This window comes from Dendropsophus ebraccatus, chromosome 4 (assembly GCF_027789765.1).
Source record: "Dendropsophus ebraccatus isolate aDenEbr1 chromosome 4, aDenEbr1.pat, whole genome shotgun sequence".
Taxonomy (NCBI): Eukaryota; Metazoa; Chordata; class Amphibia; order Anura; family Hylidae; genus Dendropsophus; species Dendropsophus ebraccatus.
Window position 1 is genome coordinate 109,515,819 of NC_091457.1, and position 25,397 is coordinate 109,541,215.

General features: G+C 42.3%; 1 protein-coding gene across 1 annotated transcript in view; it reads left to right on the plus strand.

The window, feature by feature from the left end:
* Nucleotides 1–16,858: 16,858 nt before the first annotated feature.
* GRIP2 (glutamate receptor interacting protein 2) overlaps nt 16,859–25,397 on the plus strand; it is a 257,423-nt gene continuing 248,884 nt past the window's right edge. Inside the window, exon 1 of the mRNA XM_069966694.1 lies at nt 16,859–17,238. Coding sequence (XP_069822795.1) covers nt 17,085–17,238 — 154 coding nt within the window. The 5' untranslated portion in view covers nt 16,859–17,084. The remainder of the gene's footprint in view (nt 17,239–25,397) is intronic.

Here is a 25,397-nt window from a genome sequence, read left to right on the forward strand (position 1 = left end):
ACCACAGAAGTGGCGTCACACCTCACCATCTAGCAAGTGACCGGCCGTTCCTCTGCCATAGCACCGCGGGGGCTCACCACATATAGGCTGGGTGTGCATGTGATATTTGCCTTATGGTAGGGTCCACTGGATCCATTATATAAGTGGCTCATTAAAAGTTACTGACATTACTAAATTTACTAACTGAACTTTATACTCAAATAAAATAGCGCAATTAGATAGAAATTTTGGATTGCTGCAAAACTTAGGTAAATGATTACAGTTTGGTCAGGCTAGATACTGGGTCTTTCTACAAGATGCTGCTGCCCTATTTAAAAAAAAGCTCTCAGATACTACTTTTGGGCAGTGTGCCACTTGATGACAGATCGTAGGATGGTAGACATTCCTGTTATGTGCAGGCCATCCTGCAGTGACATGTAATGCCTCTCATGCCAGGGCTTCCAGCTGTTATTTTTTCAGCACAGTAATCTCCACCCATACACAGCAAGGGTGAATGTCCCTAGTCTCCTTTGCTTGCCTGATCACCAGATTTTTCGCCACCAACCATTTATGAAGCATCTCCAGCTACAGCTGCACTATTTGTATATCTTTTTAATGTTGTGATCACATATCATTATTGAATTCACACATATAGGTGGAGGTTTATTAAGGTTGCGCCTCTAGTGTACGCCAGGGAGAAGGTGCAGATTCTTGCCTTATCTCTAGTGTACGCCAGATGTAAGCCCTTCTCACCCATTGGGTGGGCATGGAGGGGTGTGGCAAGGCATCGAGGAGGTGTGGCCTTCTCCCACGCCTGATTTATTAAAGCGACTTTGTACCCACAATCTGACCCCCCAAACCACTTGTACCTTCAGATTGCTGCTTCTAATCCAAGATCTGTCCTGTGGTCCATTCGGCAGGTGATGCAGCTATTGTCCTAAAAAACAACTTTTAAACTGGCAGCCCTGTGCCCAACGGGCGTGGCTTAGATTGTGTATGCATTAGACTGGCACAACCTCTCCGTCCCTCCTCCCCACCCTCTTCATCATTAGGAATGCTCCAGGCAGATTGTCTCCTATTCCCCACTTGTGTCAGCCCGGCACATGGGCTGGATCGTTAAGGCACCTGTGCAATGTTCAGCCTGGAGAAAATGTTCCAGTGGCATTCCTAATGATGAAGAGGGAGGGGAGGAGGGACGGAGGGGTTGTTTTTTAGGACAATCACCTACCGAACGGACCCCAGGGCAGATTAAAAGCAGCTATCCGAAGATACAAGTGGTTTGGGGGGGTCAGATTGTGGGTACAGAGTCGCTTTAAGGTTTACGCCTTGAAACAGGCGTAGACCAGGCAAAAATCTATTTTTGTGCAATGCCTGCTTCAGGCGCAGGGCCAGCCAGCTGTACTAAGAGTTGTACACCTTTTAGTCAATCCAGATGGGGAAAAGGGGGCTTTATTTAAGACTGGCTTACCCATACACCTGTTCAATAACTCCTTCCTGGTGCGATTTTTCTTTTTTTGTCAATGAGTGTGCAGATACAACCACAACCAAAGGAGGACAAGCTGTGGAATTTATATAAAGGCATCACAAGGAAGGTTGGGTCAGTGGCTCCATAAATAATACCGCTAGTTTTGTAATATGGACAAGATGCAGGAAAAGTCCCCCATAAATGAGCCCTAAAGTGTGTTTGAAATTTAGAAGACGCGTTTGTGCCGTCCGGCAAGTATCCGTGACTTCATACAGATACTTAGAGGAGCAGCTTGAGTTCTATCGCCCACAAAGTTAATGTTCTTGAAAATCTAGGACATGAGTCTCAATACAACAGTATAATGAAAAGGCTCTGCATCTTAAAGGGGCCCTTCATCCCACACATTAGCAGAGGAAAACCTGACTCATGGAGAGGAAACCTATGTATGATGATGATGCAGGCAAGAATTTCTAGCGGGAAATAAGTAAAGTTTTTAAGAAGCAATAGGACTATTGAGATTTTCTTGCCCCCTACTTCATTCATATTGTCAGTACTGCAATCTGCTCCAAATTATGTAGAATCTGTACATTTAAAGGATGTCATTGCTGCCAATGGTTCAGATTTGGCGGGGCAGTACACAGAGCTACGAAACCCAGTAATTGCTGAAACAGGGACTAAGGTCTCCCATGTCTTCCCACTAGCACTGAAGGAGTTTTATTGAGCAGTAGCCAAGTATGAGCACTTCCATTGCCAGGTTGGACCCCCATTGATCTAACATTCATCATATACTCTAAGGAACCCAAGCAAGTGTGAGATTTATGAGCTGGCTGTAGCTAGTGCCAAATAGACAACATGAATGCAGCTGCAGTGGTGACAAAAATTGCAATTCTGCCTTTTTGTTGCTGGGGAATAGCACTTTGCCTTTTTTTCACTGGTGTATTTTGTATTTTTATTACATGAATCTTGTGATTTTCTGATTGTTAATATATGTTAGTGGAGACATGATGCTTATATGGGGGGAATGAGATGCCCTCAGGACTCTGCTGCCTACGGACACGTGTACTGTTCCTTCTGCTACATTTGTTCCTAGAGCCAGACGTCTGTCATGTAGAGCAGCAAAGTCTCCTTGGAAAATTGTATTGAAATGTTTTTTTCCTCCTTTTGATTCAAGGTAGAGGATTGTTATTGTTCTCTGGCCTTTTCCTTTTCCATTGAGGTGACAATATTACATTCAATTGGGTTTAAACATAATCTATTGAGACTACCTTGAGAAAAGCTGTGAAGTGTCCTTTCCGGTTATTATTATTCTGTCCTTGAACAATAATGGCGTCATTTTCTCTTGACCTTTGCAGAAAGTGTGGTGCTGCCTATAATATATTCTCCAGAACAATACAGACAGTGTTACATCATATACCAGGGCTGCACAGATCCTGGGAGCCAGATAGCCAATGCAGCCACTGGCACCTAGCTCTTCCCATGTTTTTCTCTTGCCGCGCTTATTGAGAGGTCAAAGGCCATAGACACAAGAAGCTAGGGCTACACTATGACTTTTTGTAGCATGATTGACTTTAATTATTTGGGTCCGTTCACACTACGGACTCCATGCAGTGCCAAATCCTGCCTTATATCAGTTTGAATGGGAGGGCTCGCGCACCTATGCTCAAAGGATTGACATGGTAATTCTTTTAGCAGAAAGGCGCGGAGAGCAGAGGCGCGCAATCCCTCCCATTCAAACTGATATAAGGCAGGATTCGGCGCCAAGTCCGTGTGCGGGGGTGGGGGGTGTAGTGGTTGTCTGCACTGAATCTCTGCACTGATTCCGTAGTGTGAACGGGGCCTTTAATGCCAGATGTAGTCTACAAAATTGCAGAAGACAACTCAATATTCAGTGTCCTGGAACCTGAATCCCAGCCTGAGGAATATCTTACAACTCACACAGTACATACAATTGTATACATTGCTATTGTACTTGTCACACTGCTAAACAACATACATTGAGGTATATTGTCAGTGCAAACATTCATAATTCTGTATGACGGTAAGATGCTTTGGTCACATGTTTCTTTTAACAAGTGAGAGGGTCCCTAGTCCAGACCTTTAACTTAGAAGGGCTGGACCTAAAACCAGTGTAGAGCCTGGCATTGTCCAGAGCACATGTATGCCAGGGACCATGTGTCTTTTTGGCTTAACAGCTATCTAACAGTGTCAGCAGTTGGTAACGTGAATTACAGTTGATAGATTTATTTTAATGCTGTATGGGGCGTGTAGCAGTGTTGATAAGACTTTAACAAATCTTATCCATATGCCATAGGAAAAATCTGTACAAAATTCACCGAAACGTAGCGATTATCATTTAAAGATTCGTTATAGATTAGTTATAAATTAGTGATTTTGTAGGAAACGACTCTGAGGTTATTACATTTAAAAAATTTTAAAAAATGTTGAAAGACAAAAGTGAATGATTTTCCATTTGTCGTTTGATCGTTGGGTGTTATTACACGGACAGATAATTGCTCATTTTCAATCATTATAGGGAATTTTTAAATGATGATTGCTCCGTATAATTGGGACTTTAGTAACTGACCTACAGTACAGATTTGAGATTTCTAGCAAATAAATTTATTTTGCAGATATACTGTACGTTGTCCCCATTGACTTCCGTAAATCCACAACTAAATTTTTTTTGCTAAGCATTTTGCTGTGGCAGTGCTGCAAATCCACAACTACAGATTGAGAATACTTTGGAGCAGATTTATTATTGCAAATGCACCAGAATTCAGGTGTAATGTGCACAAGAAACATTGAGATTTAGTTACATTAAAGAGAACCAATCAGCACGATTGTGCCACTTAAAGGGCTTGTTGCCTGTCATTCACCCCTGCAGAACGACAGGCAGAGAGCTGTGACTAGGTATGAGCTGGACACCACCCAGATGACCGGTTCCCGCCTCTCTTCGCTCCAGAATGAAAGAACGTTTTCTCCAAACTCTACTTACCAACCAAGACGCAGCACATATGGTAGAGAAGCCATGCTTTCAGCTTCAGTAAAATAAAAGAGGAGCTATGATTGGTTGCTGTGGGTAGTTTACACCAGTGTATAGTTTATACCCTTTGATAAATCTGGGCCTATGTCTACACTATTTAAGACTGGTTCCGTAAATCTAGGCTAGTGCCTTTGTATACCATTCACATATTCTCCCCAAAACACGCAGTGGCACATACGCAAAATGTTCATTTAAAAAAAAAAATCTTTATTTAGGTTGTGTCAAAGAGGCGGAGCCTATTATTCCCTGGGCCCTAGAACTGCTACCCCTCACTGTGCTGTATGCAGAGAGTACGTGGCTGATTATGCAAGGGGCGGCATACAGCACGGTAAGGCGTCACTAGGGCCTAGAAATAGGCTCCACCTCTTTGACCCTATTCCCAACCCAAATAAAGGTTTTGTATCTATCCAGCAGTGCATCAGCTTAGTAGACAGTCAGGGGGTGACAGATTCACAACCGTATTGTGTAACTGGCCATGAACTATACCATAGGGGATACATTAGACTTGGGAACATGTAAAGGGTTAATGGTGAGATTATGCATTCTGCTTTGTAGGGCTGTAGGGTTTATGATAACACAGCGGAAGGATGAGCAGAGGCAGCACATCCCACTGAGGTTGATGTAGTGTCACTGCCCTGAGCCACAATGTCACAGCCATCCCAGGCCCCTCGGGGAGCTCTTAACTAGTCGAGGACATGTCCCCTCTGTGCCACAGTTGTAAGGAGACAGCTTTAGTCATTAGGCTTGGTATCATTGCACAATGAGACAAATGCTGCTCTACCTCTTATTACTGTCTTGCCTTTAGAGACCCTAAGCTGTTTTCTTTTAAAACAGCAACTAGCAACTTAAAATAAGCTCCTAAATTGTAAATTCTCCAGTACATGCATTTTTGTGAAGGTGTGCTGTTATATCATTTTCTCCCATATCATAGGGGTTATCACCCAGCTTCCCTGGTCTCTTGATGCTGTACATGCCGCCTAGTCGTGCAGCCATAGTGGAGTATAAAGGAAGTCATTTAGGTGGTACTGTATTACTTTGCTTTAGATGAATTTGACACAGTTTCATACAACTGCATTTTTGTGACTTGCTGCTATAATAAAATACCCCAAAATTTGGCCACATTGCACACATCTGAACCAGCTCCCTGGTGACAGAAACCGCTATGTGTTGCGCTGTGATCATGCACAAGCAGTATGTCAGCCATGTTTCTTGCCACTTGGGGAGTCTTCGATTAAATTTCTATGATGATTGCAATCACAAAATTGCAGGTTGATGACAATGCATGCACACAATGCTACCATTGCCAAATACACAATAATCACGCACAGCTTTATAGTGGGAATCCCAGTTACTTGGAAGGAGTAGTTGCTGATTAAGCGGCAGAAGATGATACTCCCAGGCTAAGTGATCTTCAGCTTCCAGATGAAAACACGTAAAGGACAGCAATACAGAAATAAGCTGCTGAAGAAGCTAGGGATAAGACCAAGCTTTGTAATTATGTTCATTTGAAGAAGGCTGCCTAAAGCTGCCCTTTGGTTCTCAGAATGTTTTCTCCTTTCTTTGTTCTCCCTCTCAACATGGTAACCCCTTGCCTTGTTGAGATAGTCACTACCAATATGAGCTATTAGGGATTCTCAACATCCTAGGGTCTCCTTGCTCTGGACCCTCCTCTGTGAGCCAAAGCACAGCTTTTACACAGCCTGATGCGAGTCAGGAAGCAGCACTGATCAGCAAGATCAGTGCTCATTTGCAGAGCCTTCAGAAGTCTCAACTAATGGTGTGGCTGGGCCACAATAGCGTTAGCTAGATCATTTGTTTGGCCAATTAAATGCATTGTTATCGTCTAAACAGGATGTGTGTGAGATAATGATAATTTATATGGCTGCAAACGCTTGTTTATCAGCTGATCATTGGCTGTTTTACACATGCCGATTATCAGGAAAAGTGAGTCTTTCTAGGAATGCTCATTATTCATATTCGGTCCATGTAAAAGGACACTAACAAAAAGCAGCTGTTACTTTGGTAAGTGTGGTCTGTCTGTTAGGTAGACAGCCGTTCATTTAAAACGGTTATCCAGTGCTACAAAAACATGGCCACTTTTCGCCCTCTCTTGTCTCCAGATTGGGTGGGGTTTCAAACTCAGCTCCATTGAAGTAAATGGAGCTTAATTGCAAACTACACCTGAACTGGAGACAAGAGCGAGGTAAAAGTGGTCATGTTTTTTTAGCCCTGGATAACCCCTTTAAATGTCCACATGTAATGCTACATTTCCCCTGTAGTGGGAGCTGTAAAACAAATGAGTAGCTAATAGCAACTTCTCTTTTCTTCTGTGAATCAAGCATTAAAAAAAAAAAATTACTTTCTACTCTGGAAATCTCCCACTCTGTTATACATATGGCTCCCATATAGACATATTGGTCTCCATGCTTACAGACTACAAACAAACCCTGAATAGTCATGTTACTCCACCACCTGTCTTTTCTAGATAAGTGCCTCTCAAAATGTAAGGCAGGCCTCACCTGTGGCTTACTAAGTGACTATGTTCACACAACGTCAAAAAAAGAGAAAAGGCGTCTGCTTTTTCTAGTTAAAATAACATCCGTTAATGACGCAATTTAATTGACTTTAATGCAATGCATTAAAATCAATTAAATGACGGACGTCCAATGCACACAGTGTATAAAATAATGGATGTTATTTGCGCAGATGTCAAAATAATGATCATGACAAATATTTTCGGACATCTATTGCCAATAGCAGACGTTATTTTTTAGTTGCTCACACACAGATATTCTTTTTTTTCCCGTCCTTTCACCGTTTTACTATTAGATTCAATGTACTTTTCAAGTAAAGACGCATCCAAAGGGCAATCAGTCCACTTGAAGTAGAATAATGTTTCAACAGCCGTCATTGTACTGACGGACGGCCAAACAGAGAAATGACAGACACTATTTTGAACTAAAAATTCTGCATGTCATTTTTTTCAAAAACGTGTAAACATAGCCATAGACCAGGGATAGGGAACCTTGGCTCTCCGGCTGTTGCAAAACTACAACTCCCATCATGCCTGGACAGCCAAAGCTTTAGCTTCAGCTGTCCAGGCATTATGGAAGTTGTAGTTTTGCAACAGGTGGAGGGCCAAGGTTCCCTATCCTTGCCACAAACTATAAGCTGCACAGACTTTTCTCAGGTTGTGACAGTCTTTAGCAACATTATTGACTTAGCTAGGTTCATAGTTTTTAAATGATTACTTTTAACATACACAAAAACATGGTCAACCACATTTTTGTGTCTACGCTAAAAAAACGCATCTATTTTGATCTGTTTTTGTATATAAAGGAAGTCAATGGAAAAATAGATTGCACACAATTGCATCCGGTTTTGCATCCTTTTTTTTCTCCATAAAACGCATATGTTAAAGGGACTACAAAAATGCAGTGTGAAATCAGCCTTATTCGATACTTTTTAAAATGTGATACAGAATTTAGGAGATAAATGAAAGGTAGACTAAGCAATATTTATAATTTTTGCTTGGACTTATACCACAGTTGTGAAGCCTAGGTGTCACCTTGGTCTGTCTGGTCAGGCCAAGGTAGAGAACCGCTGTTCCAGATAACAGACAGAAAGTAGATGATGAGGCAAATGGAGAAAAAAGAAGAGAAATAGCAACTTGTAAATATATAGTAGATATTGGAAAAGGACAACCCAAGGATGTATGACATGTTAATGGCATACTGACTATAGACAGACATACCAGTGTGTGTTCTGGGCCCAGCTCTTCTGGTCTTCTGGCACTTTCCCCCAAACATGATGAAAGTGCAACAGTGAGCCATAGGACAATACCCAGTGAAAAAGGACCCACTTATTAATCCTGCTAGAAGCTGACATAAAGCTACATAGAGTTTATATATATATATATATATATATATATATATATATATATATATCTCAAGGTGTCTTGCATTGAGAGTTTTGTGTTATAAATACAGTATCTGTATCTGCTGTCATTGAATGGCATCCTAACTATTTATAGGCAGAGACTGAACAGCTGTCCAAATCTAAGGCTAGTTTCACACAGGTTTTTTGTGGCATTTTCCAGCCAGTAGTGAAACATATATTGCATTACATACAAATAGTGCCATTAGTTTATAGGGGTCAGTGAAAGTATATTCAACAGAATGAGAAATGTGAAAATAAATTTGTATCTCATCTTTCTGGTCAGCTGGAAGTCATCTGCACACTACTATATAGTAGGCCGACCACAGAAAACATATACCATTCAGTATATATTTTTTGCATTGCAGGAAGTGGCTGATGTATTGAACTATATGGCCATACAGTAGCATATGTCTAACGCATACATTGGAGGTATACGTAAGGACAAAGTGCTGACATGTCTGTAATATGATGTATACATAGCTAATGGCCGGTTTTATATTGTGCATCTTTGGGAAAAAGCCACTTTTTAGAAGCAGTTTTTTTTGGCCAAAGCAAAATGTGGATCCAGTTGGAAGTATAAGTCCTGCCATTATTATATTTCTCATTCAGTTTGGGTCAATCCCAGTTTTGGTTCAAAACTGAATGTAAAAGTGCGGCATTTTTCTAAAAAACAAAACAAAGTGAGGAATAATAAAAACTGCCTGCACAAAAGTATGGTTCCACAAACTGACTTATGTAACTTGCTCTTGGACTTGCATTTTGAATATGACACGTTTTAGACATTTTTACCACATTTGCCAAGGAACATGGCACCCTGACAAGTGGTTGTGGCATTAGTTAAAGCAGCATGGCCTCAATCAGGGGTCTCAAGCTAAAGCTTTGGCTGTCCAGGCATGATGGGAATTGTAGTTTGGCAACAGCTGAAGGGCCGCGAGTTAGAGACCCCTGGCCTAAATGCATAAAAAAGGGGCTACTTGCACACATTTATGGTGTAAAACTAGTCAAACTGATGTAGTGTCCCACTGTGGATGTTGCTATTCTTTACACCCTTCGTAAAAGTCTGTACTTATCTGTGATTCTGCTATAGCTGTTGTGTTATTGAAGATGACCACTAGATTTCGCTATAGTGTGTAACTGAGGTCTAGAAACTGCACGGCTGAAGTAAAGAAAAGGGTTATTGTTTCTGTATGTACCAGATTCTGTTGTCCAGTAGGATTTCTTCTTTTTTCTGCCCTATACTTTCTTCTCTATCCTGTTCTCTTATTGCATTCTTTCCACCCAACCACAACACAGCACACGCGCTGGTTAGGAAGTTAGTCCCTTGGGTGAAGGAGGAGTCTTAGCTGAGTTTTGGAGGAAAAAGGACGTAGCTTAGATAGCTCTTCTACCTAGCGGTTCTACCTGGGCCCTGGCCCTCTGCCACGTCCCCTCTACAAGTTAGTTCTTAGTTGGTACTCCGCATGGTTAGGACGCAGAACAGCCAGCTCTTACAACTCTTTCTCTTGAAGCGCCAAACACGCTGTATGATGTGCTGCTAAGCCCTTTAGGAGAGGACTAGCCTACAGATAACCTCAACCCACGCCTAGGACTAGGAGTTATTACAGTGCAGGACAGTCTCCGCAGAAAAGCCAAAGAGCTAGGAACTGATCCGGGTGGAGCAAAGTTACGTAAAGTCGATGAACTCCATCTTGCAACGCGGGTGTACTAAGAAACTTAGAAACAATTCTGCTCAACCCAGGTAACGGGGTCTGGGGCCTGTGTCACCCATCGGTACGGTTCAGCCAAAGCTAGTGGGCAGAAGGCAGTGTGAAGACTATAGGAAAGGTCAAAACACAGGCACAGGTTATTTCTTCTTATTATTATTCTACAAGTATTTTTCTAAACACTCCAACCTCCTGGCAGAGCACATTACTAATTGGGTTGAGACTCTCACGGCACCCTGCTCTCTACTACCTCAGTGCCCTATCAACTCTACTACATCCTACTCAGCACTTATTCCACAGATCTGGTGGTTCTATGTATGTGTATTTATTGGAACTGTATCAAGTGTACCTGAAGATTTATTGTTTTACCTGCTGCACATTTACAAAGAGTAAAGCAAGTCATCGTTATTACTGGGTCTGTCATTACTCGCTACCACCTGCACAGCACTACACCTCAACCTTGGGACATTTCCCCTATCTGGTGGGTCCTACCAATACTTGGGAGGGTTACTACACCACTCTGACCACCTGTGACATAATCCCAAGGGACCCAGCAGCAACCCGACAGGACACCGACCACAGGGTAGAGGGGTCCAATCGGGCTTATCCTCTAAAAGCAGGCGTGCCATCACACCTCTGTGCCCACCAGGCATTGACGTCACGTGAAAAAACCTTTATAGGTCCAGCTGTGCCTCGGCCATCCACAAGTAGTGGCGTCACACTTCCATCTAGCAAGTGACCGCCCGTCCTACTGCTACAACATCATCCGGGGGCTCACCACACTAATATATGGTGCAGACTTATTACACAGGATGATTATTAGCTGAACAGACCATAATCACCCAGTAACATAGGGCTAGTGATCATTCAACAGCTGATCAGGCTTCTCTGACCTGCTGAAAAATCTGCTATTATCTGCTACTATTATCAGTGATTGGCTGAGTGGGCTGTCACTCCTGAGACAAGTTCATCTCAGAAGTGGAAGCTCTGCAGTCTGCAGGCGTCACCGTTGACCCCAGAGGAGGACACAGAGGGAGCATGGAGAGGTGAAGGATAACATATTTATTATTTTATACGCACCAGGAGCCTAATTTAAAAAATAAGTTTGCTGCTGGACAACCCCTTTAATTTTGAAGCTTCCATGCAGCACTGTGCTGAAAGTGATATGTCACTTTTATTTCTGTGCATTTTTTTACAGCATGGTTACTACAGACAAAAAATTTTTTTCTTTCAAATCAATTGGTGTCAGAAAGTTATAAATATTTGTAATATACTTCTTCCAGTATTTATCAGCTGCTGTATGTCCTGCAGGAAGTGTTGTTTTCTTTCCAGTCTGACACAGTGCTCTCTGCTGACATCTCTGTCCACGTCAGGAACTGTCCTGAGCAGCAGCAAATCCCCACAGAAAGCATTTCCTTCTTTTTTTGGTATGGTTTTTGTCCATGTTAAAAAGCCCTTAGGCCTGTTCACGTTTTCTAAGGGGCCTATTCCACAGGAGCGATAATTGGCCGAATCGGCCCCATTCGGCCGATTTTCGCTCCGTGGAATAGAGAGAACGATCAGCCGATGATGGTGTCATCGGCTGATCGATCATTTAGGTTCAGACCCAAAATCGTTGTTCGCCACCAGCGCATCGCTAAGGTTGAATATCGATGCGCGACGGCGACCAATGATTTCAGCAGAACCATACATTACCTGTCTGGGCCGCAGGTCTTCTTCTTCCCGTCCCGCACGGCAGCGTCGGCTTCAGAGCGGGGCTGTCTGAACTGACAGACCGCTAAGCTAATCACTGGCCGGGACCACCGCTGCCAGTGATTGGCTGAGCGATCTGTCAGTTTAGACAGCCCCGCTCCGAAGCTGCTGCGGCTCGCGGGACTGGGCCCAGACAGGTAATGTATGAAGCAAGGGCTGCAGGACATCGGTAACTATATCCCTGCAGCCTTTGTTTCACAATCATCGGGGCCGTGGAATAGGCTCAGTAAACGAGCGCTGAGCTAGCAGATCGGCACTCGTTTACGTCGTTGATCGGGTCCTGCTCGTCCGGTGGAATAGGACCCTAATGGTGCGTTTACACACACAGATTTATCTGACAGATCTTTGAGGCCAAAGCCAGGAACAGACTATAAACAGGGATCAGGTCATAAAGTAGAGATTAGGATCTATCCTCTTTTCAAATCCATTACTGGCTTTGGCTTCCAAAATCTCTCAGATAAATCTCTCTATGTAAACGCACCCTAAGGGTGCCTTCACACCTACCGTATCGCAGCAGATTTTCTGCTGCGATACGGTAGGTGTGAAGGCACCCTAAGTGTGCACAATAGCTGACAGCAAGCAGAGAATAACAACAGGCTGTCTGGCATTGCAGTTTTGTGACAGCGAGAGAGCCACAGGGGATCACTGTAATGGCAATTGTATAATAGATTGCTTTTTATTGGATCTATGGACATGCAGCTTTACAAATTACCCAATCCCTTTAGCTTTCAGAAAAACTGCATTTCCCATAATGCAGATCCAGTCCTGGGAAAAATCCAGGCATGAAAGGCGGCGGCAGCAGCAGCACATGAGGTGTTAGCTATCAATGCATATGAATGCGGCGCTGCATGTGTGACAGATCCAGACGGTGCTTCTTCATCAGTGATATTTCTGATCCTCAGTGTGTACACCCCCCACTTCTCCACGACTTTGGACCAGCCCCCAGATCTAGTAATAGCAGCTCAGGGCTGGCACATCAACACAGGGAATGTGAGCACATGCTGAATCAGGAGACATGTGTAAGCCTCGCTCTCAGGCTGACATACTGACACTCTATTTTTGAAGACATCTTGTCTTCTATCTGCCTCCAGAAGACTTAATTCCGGATTATGTGTTTACTTTAATTTCCAGAGTTGCCCTCCAGTTTATGAATTTGTCAATCCTGATATTCCTATGCTCCAGTGTATTTAGTTGTGTTCACATTGTGCAGCCTTTTCCTTGGCATAGTCAGCGCTGTTTGCCAACTAGTTATGTGGATTCATGACCCGAGTGCCCAGGCTGATGAGATGCCCTCCCTCATTTACAGCCCTGACAGATTTCACCGCTCTAGTTTAATGAGAGAAAATATGACATAAAGTCTGCTGGTGTATAAACATCACATTGGGTCATGTATTTGGGGTAGTGATGTCATGTGTCCCATACATAACCAGATGCCAAGTTTTTGGTGTTATTTATATAAGGCAGGGATGGGGACCCTTTGGCCCTCCAGCTGTTGCAAAACTACAATTCCCATCATGCCTGGACAGCCGAAGGCTGTCTAGGCATGATGGGAGTTTTAGTTTTGCAACAGCTCTAGGGTCTAAGGTTCCCCATCCCTGATATAAGGGTTCATGTACACTGCTGCATTACAGATGTATATTGTATAGATTCATACTATGTCATCCATGTACATCTATATGCCTATACTGTGACTCCAGTGTTTCATTGCATTCTGTGTCATGATGATATTGCCACCTAGAGCATATATTGTATATAAAGTATATGCAGGTCCCATAGTGCGTATTCACACTGCACTAAGCAGTGTCTTCTGTGTTGGGTGGAGCCCCTGACATATCCAATGTGTACTTATGACGGATGACACACAGTATTTTTTACGGGAGGTCTGCACAGTTCTATCCAGCAATCCTCAATGCACACATGCCGAATAGAGGCCAAAGCAACACACTTTAGGTCTGTGTCAGGTATATGGGGGTCTGTGGATCTGTATACCTCAAGAGCTCAGTGCTTATGTTACACAGAGCCTGCCAGACACTGACTGCGTTCACACGTACAGGATCCGCAGCAGATTTAATGGCACAGATTTGGTGCTGTGTTCATATATTTAGTTACATTGATATCTGCACCATCAAATCTGCTGCAGATCTGCACCATCAAATCTGCTGCGGACCTTGTACGTGTGAATACATCTTTAGGCTACGTTCACACTACGTAAGTTTCCGGCCCTAGCGCGTTCCGTGAATAAGCGGCCGGAAACTTACGTAGTTTGCGTACAATGGAAAGTATACGATCTACGGGCGCACAGTTCACACTACGTACGAACTTACGCCCGGATCGTATGCGGCGCCGTAAAAAATGAACCAGACCATTGTTTCGGGACGGAAATGCCGTAACTTACGCCCGTAGCGTAACATGCGGTACCGTACGTAGTGGTGATTTCTTCATTTTGCCAGCTTTTTGTTCCGATCCAAAAGGTTCTGTGGGGTGTCCGGGGCTAGGCGAAGATTTCCAAGTAAAAGACCGCTGTTAGATCACTACGAAGAGCGCTCGGGAAGCGTAAGTACGCTATGGGCATAAGTTCGCGGTCCGTCCGTATCCGGCCGCAACTTGCGTAAAGTCCCGGCCGGAGTTTCATACGTATATGTCCGGCCGCGAAAAATATGCGGCCGGACATATACGTAGTGTGAACCTAGCCTTAGGCTATGTTCACACTACGTATATGTCCAGCCGTAGTTCGTACGCGGCCGGACATGTGCGGCTGAAACTACGGCCGTGTGAAAAATAGACATGCGGGCGAATTGCGAACATACGGGCGAACCGCGAACATATGCCCGTAGTAGAGTTATGCTTCCTAGTTTGTTCCGAAGCGATCTGAGGCAGGTCATTTACTTGGAAATCTTCGCCCAACCCAATAAACCACACAGAACCTTTTAAATATAAAAATCAAGTTCGATTTGGCTGAAAAAAGTATTCCGTACGGGGCCGCATTAAAATCCACGGCCGTGAGTTGGAACATTTCCGTCCTCAAACAATGGTCTTGTTCATTTTTCATGGCGCCGTATACGATCCGGCCGTAAGCTTATACGTAGTGTGCATTGTGCAGCCGTATATCGTATACTTTCAAGCGTATGCATCAACCTCAAAACTACGGTCGTATATTCGCGGTTCGCACTACGGCCGGAAATATACGCAGTGTGAACATAGCCTTAGGCTATATTCACAGTACATAAGCTATGTAGTAATCACGGCCGTTGTTGCATATTTGAAACAACGGCGGTGATTGCTACATGGCTTACCGAGTGCTGCCTTCTATGGAATCCTGGCCGGAGTGTATACACTTAGGGGGGCATTTATTAAGTCCGGCGTTTTTTATGCCGGACTTAAAAATGCCCCTGCAGCTCCGGCGCTACGGAGATTTATGTAGAGGCGGACTGCCTCTACATAAATCCTGTGCGCGCCGGTGCGCACCGCCGAAAACCTACGCCAGCTGAGGACTGGAGTAGGTTTTCGGCGTATATTTGGGCGGAACGGATGGTAAATCGCGCGGACTCTGAGTCCACGCCCTCCGTTCCGCCCACTACACGCCCCCTTTCCGCCCCCCTGGCGTACTCGGCGGAAAGTGCCGATTTGCGAATATTTTATTCGCAAATCGGCCATTTGCGTATAAAATAATACGCAAATCGGCACTTTCCGCCGAAAATCATCCGTTCGCCGGATGATACATGTGTCCCTTAGTATACACTCCAGCCGGGATCCCTAGTGGCGCCGCAAGAAACTATCAGTTCACAGAATGGGGTGTTCGGCTCTGGCCTCTTGCTCCATTGTGTGCAGTGGGGAATTTGGATGCGGTAGCGCACGGATGCGCCCGCATCCGAATTCAGCTGCAGTGAAGATCATCTGGTCGGTACTGCAGTACCGGCCGGGATGATCTTCTCAGACACCGGCCGTTCTGTGACCTGCCAGGCTGATGGAACGACTGGTGTCTTACAAAGTGGGAACATGCCCTTAAGCGGTATTTGGAATATATATATATATATATTTTTTTTTTCCCTGGGGCTGCTATAAAAATGGAAAAAAACACATACCTGCCTCACTCCCTGCTCATCTTCCTACCTCTAAGATAGACTTGTCTCGGCAGTGATGGCCCACTTAGCTAGCCATTGACTAATAACCCTATTACACCAAGCAATTAAGGTGGAACACCACTGCAGTAAGTTACTGGCCATGGTGGCCGTCAGTGCCGAGACAAGTGTATCTTGGAAGCTGGAAGAAGAATAAGGTAGGTGAGTATGTGTATTCAGCACATTAAAATGAAACATTTATCCAGAATACCCCTTTAACACAGTGTGAAAGAACTTTATGGATTTTGTGTGCTGCCATACAATGTCATCTGTATTACATATATTGCCTATCACTATAATCATCCTACCTCTAAATATTGTACATTTCTGCAGTTGGAGTCAATAGTCAGCATGTGCCACTGCCTCATGTACAGTAATATACATGGCATATGTGCATTACACATGCCTTAGATTGTCAGCTCTGCAGACCAGCCACAAGCCTTTCTCTCTGCTCTATCTTCTATCTGCATTAGGTATCCCTGTCCTACGTAATACTATAATGAACTGACTGTGCACATAATAGACAGCAAACCTATCTGTTCCTGGGAATCGGATTGTACTATTGCCTCATAGGGGGCATGGAGCCCCCTCCCTTTATTAAAGCTAGCACTGTCTCTAACCCCAGCTTAGTTTTGGACACAAATTAATATAAAGATAAACTTAATAGCCTCCTTGCCATAAATCCTCCTGTAGCCTGTGGGTAATGCCTGTGGGCACCATCACTGCTGCTGCCAGGCTCCCCTCCCCTCTCTGCTGTATAGTATGATCCTCACTGTCTGGGATGCGTTGTTCAGGTGGCTATTGAGGAAGGCAGGGGGAGGATGTTAGCCGAGCCCAGAGGTCCAGTGGGAAGCAGTGGCTGTCAGCTGTATATAGATGCACTGGGCATTTCTGAGGAGGTCACTGCCACTATTGCTAATGCAAGCCTAAGGTCTGCTGGAGAGCCTATACTGCCAGGGAGCCTCACTACACCCAGTGACTGCACAAAGGAGAGCTGCACTTCATAGAAAGAGGAAGCCACCAGGAATCACCAGGAATACATTGCTCATGCCAGTCTGGGCATTAATGGGGCATGCTACAGCCCAATGTTAAGCCATACAGTAAGGCACCTTTTCTGCAAATACACAGTCTTGTGTTTCAGAGACTGTGGACAAGCTGCCCGTATCCCTCCCATGTGTGACAGTATGCCAGGCTGGAGAAGGAACCTCTCTCTCTGCTTGCAGAGGATGCAAGATGATGGTAAGACAATGGTTGGGATGATCAGGGGATTCCATGTCTGTCCTCTCAGGTGGGCAGATGGTTTAACTATGTCTGTGCTGGAAGGAAAGATAGGCCTTTACTCTAGTCTGGTCCTGGTACAGAGTAGGCTGTTTTTTATGCATTAACCTATTATTTTCCAGAACAAGCTTTTGCTTTGCTGTGTGTTGTTGGTAATAATTGTGTATTGCACTGTAGTCCATTAATAATGAATGGACAAATGTTGAATATGCAGCTTAGGTAAAAATACATGGAGTCAATTAAATTCCTTCTAGGTGCTGAATAGTGCAACCCATGACCTGGGCTGACCTCATAAGCGATGCTGTTTGGGTTAAATTGTCAGTCCATTGACCTGTAATAAGAACAGGATAGTGGCCTGGTGTCCCAGACGTGCGTAATACTCTGCAGAGTAGGTCCTGGAATAACACAGATATGTCTCATGGCATGTAATACCTACAGTAGCTGATACATTGTAACATTTCTAACATGTATTATATCATAATATTTCATGCATATAGTAACATTTCATGTGATACATTTCATATATGTATGGCGCAGATATACAGTGTAACATTTCCTACTTGTGATGTGTGGTAGTAGTTCATACATGTAATACACTGACACATTCTATACGGTTCATACATGTAATACACTGACACATTCTATACAGTTCTTACATGTAATACACTGACACATTCTATATGGGTCATACATGTAATACACTGACACATTCTATACAGTGTAACATTTCCTACTTGTGATGTGTGGTAGTAGTTCATACATGTAATACACTGACACATTCTATACGGTTCATACATGTAATACACTGACACATTCTATACAGTTCTTACATGTAATACACTGACACATTCTATACAGTTCATACATGTAATACACTGACACATTCTATACAGTTCATACATGTAATACACTGACACATTCTATACAGTTCTTACATGTAATACACTGACACATTCTATATGGTTCATACATGTAATACACTGACACATTCTATACAGTTCATACATGTAATACACTGACACATTCTATACAGTTCATACCTGTTATACACTGACACATTCTATGCAGTTCATACATGTAATACACTGACACATTCTATACAGTTCATGGCTGGGTTCACACTATGTATATTTCAGTCAGTATTGTGGTCCTCATATTGCAACCAAATCCAGGAGTGGATTGAAAAACGCAGAAATGTTGAAATTGAGTGGATGGCCGCCATTTAATGGCAAATATTTGCTGTTATTTTAAAACAACGGCTGTTATATTGAAATAATGGCAGTTATTTACTGTTATATGGCGGCCATTCACTAAATTTCAACATTGTGTGGACAGATCCTTTCTGTGTTTTCAATCCACTCCTGGTTGAGGTTGCAATATGAGGACCACAATACTGACTGAAATATACTGTGTGTGAACCCAGCCCATACATGTAATACACTGACACATTCTATACAGTTCATACATGTAATACACTGACACATTCTATACAGTTCATACATGTAATACACTGACACATTCTATACAGTTCATACCTGTTATACACTGACACATTCTATGCAGTTCATACATGTAATACACTGACACATTCTATACAGTTCATACATGTAATACACTGACACATTCTATACAGTTCATACATGTAATACACTGACACATTCTATACAGTTCATACATGTAATACACTGACACATTCTATACAGTTCATACATGTAATACACTGACACATTCTATGCAGTTCATACATGTAATACACTGACACATTCTATACAGTTCATACATGTAATACACTGACACATTCTATACAGTTCATACATGTAATACACTGACACATTCTATGCAGTTCATACATGTAATACACTGACACATTCTATACAGTTCATACCTGTTATACACTGACACATTCTATGCAGTTCATACATGTAATACACTGACACATTCTATGCGGTTCATACATGTAATACACTGACACATTCTATACAGTTCATACATGTAATACACTGACACATTCTATGCAGTTCATACATGTAATACACTGACACATTCTATGCGGTTCATACATGTAATACACTGACACATTCTATACAGTTCATACATGTAATACACTGACACATTCTATACAGTTCATACATGTAATACACTGACACATTCTATACAGTTCATACCTGTTATACACTGACACATTCTATGCAGTTCATACATGTAATACACTGACACATTCTATGCGGTTCATACATGTAATACACTGACACATTCTATGCAGTTCATACATGTAATACACTGACACATTCTATACAGTTCATACCTGTTATACACTGACACATTCTATACAGTTCATACATGTAATACACTGACACATTCTATGCGGTTCATACATGTAATACACTGACACATTCTATACAGTTCATACATGTAATACACTGACACATTCTATACAGTTCATACATGTAATACACTGACACATTCTATGCAGTTCATACATGTAATACACTGACACATTCTATGCGGTTCATACATGTAATACACTGACACATTCTATGCGGTTCATACATGTAATACACTGACACATTCTATACAGTTCATACATGTAATACACTGACACATTCTATACAGTTCATACATGTAATACACTGACACATTCTATACAGTTCATACATGTAATACACTGACACATTCTATACAGTTCATACCTGTTATACACTGACACATTCTATACAGTTCATACCTGTTATACACTGACACATTCTATACAGTTCATACCTGTTATACACTGACACATTCTATACAGTTCATACATGTAATACACTGACACATTCTATACAGTTCATACATGTAATACACTGACACATTCTATACAGTTCATACATGTGACACTGAAACATTCTAGACATTTAACACAAATTGTCTGCATATTATAGTGATCTTATTCATGTGAAACATACCATTTCATCTATGTGAAATGCTGTAACATTTCGTACACACAATTGTAACATTTTACACTTTGTACATCATACATGTGATAAACTAAAATATTTATATTTCATGAATGTATTATAGTGGACGCTTCTTCACCTGATACTTAAAGAAATCATGTAATAACTCTGGTATACCGTATAGCTGGGCATCATTTTGAAAATGCAATGTAGCATGCTAACTTTGCCCAACATGGTAGACATCTTTTTGGAAGTACGGTGCACAGTACAGAACAGCAATAATCTGGCACCGCTCATGTCCTTGTTTGTCTTTGTAAAAGTGCAAAAAAACTTTGTCAAACCTACGTAAATGTGATATTTGGTATAACACCAGTGTTCCCAGTACGGTTGGCAAAACTGGTGTTATCTAATTGATAAATCTCCCACTGTTACACCTGCCTATATCTGCAATACATTGTGAGGGTAGGCTCACACTATGTAAAAATGACGGCCATCGTCATTTTTACATAGTGTGAACCTTGCCCCACATTGGAAAGCTTCTCCTTTCTAATGCCTCATGTTCCAGATCTTATGATTTTCTTGGGTGGTCTGTTGTGGCATTCACGTTACTGAAGGTGATGAATGTGATCAGTCACATGTTCCTAGAACTCTAGTTATGGCAACACACCATAAAATATTACAAAAAACGGACATCATTTTAAAGTAAAAATATGGCCGTATTTTCCATGTAATATTGCATTCTATTGAGGTCAATGGGAAATTTTCCGCCACTGCACACACAGTATAGAATAACGACCGTAATTGAGTACAACTGTTGGGCTATATTCACACCATGAAAAATAAAGGCATTATACGGCCATAATTTTGAGGTCAAAACACAGCCATATTTTCAATATAATAAAGGGCTCCATTGATGTCAGTGGGAAATCAGACAACAGGGCATACACCGTTTAGAATTACAGGCATTCTTGAATTCAACCGTCCAAATAATTAATAAGTTCATTATTTACCACCTGTTTTTCCCAAAACTGCAATTTTTTTTCACATCTTCATACATTGTTTCATTTACACTCAAAATGACGGTCATATTTAACTTTTGTTTCACCGTGTGAACTTAGCTTATGGTAATTTTCCTGGAATTAGGACTGTAGTACTACATACATCTTATGGGTAAGTATTAAGACAAGAAGAAAATCTGTCTTTGTTGCCCATAGCAACCAGTCAGAGCCCAGCTTTCATTCATTTAGTTGCTTTGGGAAAAGAAAAGTTTCGCTGTGATTGGTTGCTATGGGCAACACAATTGCAATTTGTAGCAAACAATTGTTTCCAAGTTATTCAAAATGAATGATCTTTCTTTCAATGTTAAACAATCCAAAAAAACAACTGCTTTCAATATAGGGGTGTTAGAGGATGTTCCATATGTATACATTTTAAGGCCATGTTCACATGGCGTAAGAGAACGGCCATTCCGTGACCCAGCCAGGTCACGGAGCGGCCGGTCTCTGAAACGATCATCCTGCCGGTACTGCAGTACTGGCCGGATGATCTTTCGGCCAGCAGAGTTCTGATGCGGGCGCATCCATGCGCGCCCACATCAGAACACTTCACAGCACGCTATGATGCTTGCGGCTGCAGCAGCTCGCTTCATAGTGTGCACTGACATGGTATTCACTGAGTAGTGGCCACAGAAAACTGACATGTCAGTTGTTTGCGGCACCGCTAGGGATCCCGGATGTGTATATGCTCCAGCCGGGATCCCATAGACACCCGGCCAACGTATTTTCTTGTATTAACTACGGCCGTTGTTGCCGATTGCAAAAACAGCTGTAGAAATACGAAAAAACACGTTGTGTGAACATAGCCTAAAGGGTTTTTTTAAGCTTAGACATTTATGGGTATAGGCAGTGACTGTGAGTGCAGGAGGAGATGTGTATATATATATATATATATATATATATATATATATACATATATATATGCAAAAGTCTGTTTGTTGGTCAGCTCACCTGCTGTGGTATAGCCGTCGGTGCACGGTAAGACCCGGAGCCAGGGTCACAGCATACCAGAGAAAAAAGTCCAGCACCAGGTCGGCATATACCATTAAAATTCCATACTTTATTAGACAATCTTCACATAGGACAGTAATAAAAGTTTACGCGTTTCAGCGCTTCTCGCGCCTTGTTCACAACTGAAGCATGATACATACAAGCTCATATTGCTATATAAAGGGTAGTGCTGTACATCACATGACTAACCCCCAATTAAGAACCATATAACACATGTTAAAAACTTCACAGGCTTGGAAAACAGGTTAACCCTTAAGGAGTAAGTTCAAAGTGGGAAGTGAATATAACCAATTTTTCTCATACATCATATAGGTTATTGAAAGCATGGCTAGAAGGTTGCTTACAATAAATGTAGTATATAAAGCACCAGACAATATATTTATAGACCTTAATATGTCAGGATCAGATCATGTCTAGAATTCAGACCTTCTGGGACTTTGAACTTACTCCTTAAGGGTTAACCTGTTTTCCAAGCCTGTGAAGTTTTTAACATGTGTTATATGGTTCTTAATTGGGGGTTAGTCATGTGATGTACAGCACTACCCTTTATATAGCAATATGAGCTTGTATGTATCATGCTTCAGTTGTGAACAAGGCGCGAGAAGCGCTGAAACGCGTAAACTTTTATTACTGTCCTATGTGAAGATTGTCTAATAAAGTATGGAATTTTAATGGTATATGCCGACCTGGTGCTGGACTTTTTTCTCTGGTATACATATATATATATATATATATATATCTGTTGTTACTCAGGGTGAGGATAGGATAAGTAAGGTAATATATGTATACACTGACTCTTAAGTGATGTAACTTAGGATCAGTACAAGATAAGAAATGTAATTTACTGTATGTACACAGTGACTCCACCAGCTGAACTCATAATGCATAACTCATAATGAATGGTGAATCGCGCGGACTCTGAGTCCGCGCCCTCCATTCCGCCCCCTTCACACCCCCTTATCCGCTCCTGGTGTAGCCGGCGGAAAGTGCCGATTTGAGAATATTTTATTAGAAAATCGGCCATTTACAAATAAAATCATGCGCAAATCGGCACTTTCCGCCGAAAAAAAAAATGTACGCCTGTTGATACATGTCCCCCATAGTGTATTCCATCTGGCCGCAGGAAAAACTGACACGTCAGTTTTCTATGGCCGCTATTCATTTAGACAATGGCCGTGATTACTACTGAACTTGCATTGTGCTGCAGCTCAGGGAATCCTGGCCGGAGTATACACATAGTATATAGTATCCACTCCAGATGGGATCGCTAGTGGTGCTACAAAAAACGAAAATGTCAGTTCACACAATAGAGAGTGCGACGAATTGGGACACAGGCACGCAAGAATGCGCCCGCATCCCATTTTATCAGAAGCAGTACCGTCCGGGATGATCTTCTCTGACACCGGCCGTTCTGCAAACCGGACGGGTCACAGAACCGCCAGTGTCTTACGCCACGTGAACATGGCCTAACTCAGGATATGTAATGTAATGTATGTACACAGTGCCTCCACTAGCAGAATAGCTCTAAAGTATAATAACAACAACTGTTAATTAGTATCAGAACAAGCTAAGTAATGCACCTACTAAGTGATTAGAATTTTCATGTAGATTATTTTTCTATGTAATATATGGACATCAGAGTTTAACTAAAACAAAAACAATTGGGTATTGGATATTAGTTACACATAAGGATATGCTTTAGCTCTTCCCAGCATGAAGTGGCTGATAACAGAGACTAATAGACTGCATTCACCTGCGGACTGAATAGAATGACTGTAGGTGTAGTATCCCCTTAAATGTATCTTCATTGCTCATGAGGCCCCTTTCTATGATTTATTTGCAGATTCGACCACAATAGGCTTATCCACATTGTCAGCTTTGTATTATGACACATTACAAGATTGAAGTATATATCACTGACAGGGTCTATCATGGAGTGAGTAGACAGACTGACACCCTGAGCGTCCTGTTCACATATCACTGATTGTGGTAATTTACTATTCTGGACGTATTAAATGGAGAGAAGGAAAGGCCTTGACATAAACGTCTTTATATGTGACATACAGTCTATAGTCTTCACTGGAGAACATGGCCGGCAAATTACATTGTCTTATCAAGTGTCACCAAGATTCTTGTGATCCAGAACACAGGCATTTACGAAGACATCACTGCTGCTGTGTATTTTATCTGATGGAAAGAAAGACGATATTTAAAGGGGGTTTGGCGGTCTTTTCCTAGGATAATCCATGAATATCAGATTATCACTTATTGCCACATCCCATTTATTGCTTACCAGACACAAAGCCGAGCATTTTCTTGTGGTTGCGCCTGGTACTGCATGTTGGTCTTATTTACACCTGCTACAAAATGTCCGGAGGTATAGACAGCAGATACACTGATCGGCACTACTATAAGGGGTTATAATATAACTGATTTAAAACTGCTTTTTATGTACAATAACATAACTACTATAATACCGCTCCTATGCACAAGAACAGGATCACTGTCTGCACACGGCTTATTAGGGCAAGTGCCGGCCTTAGTCCCACCCTGTGAAAACCGTCAGCCAAAATAATAAGAGCTTGCCCTGATTGTTTTTGGCCCTCACCAGTGCTTTCTATTTTCTCTTCTACCAGAGCAGGCAGCATGTTACCAAGACTATGGGGAACATTTATTAAGTCCAGCGTTTTCTGCACCGAACTTAAAAATGTCCCCGCTGCTCCGGCACTACGGAGCTTTATGTAGAGGCGGACTGCCTGTACATAAATCCCGTGCGCGCCAGTGCGCGCGGCAGGAAACCTACGCCAGCTCAGAGCTGGAGTAGGTTTCCTGCTTATTTTTACGGGAAAATACTGGGTAAAGAGTGACAGGTGAGTTGATGTTTTTTTGTTTTTCTGGAGGGGATGCGGCATACTGCCTGGGAGAGTCTCTGAAAGGAGGGGAAGAGCATACTTTTGAGAATAAAACTGGGAGTAACCAGTATATGGGGATCTATTGGTATTTAGGAAAGAATGGCTACTATATTGTGCACTATTGGGGGCCTAATTACTATATGGGGTGCTATTGGTCGGATTAAGAACTATATGGGGCACTATTGAGGGGCTAACTACTATATGGGGCA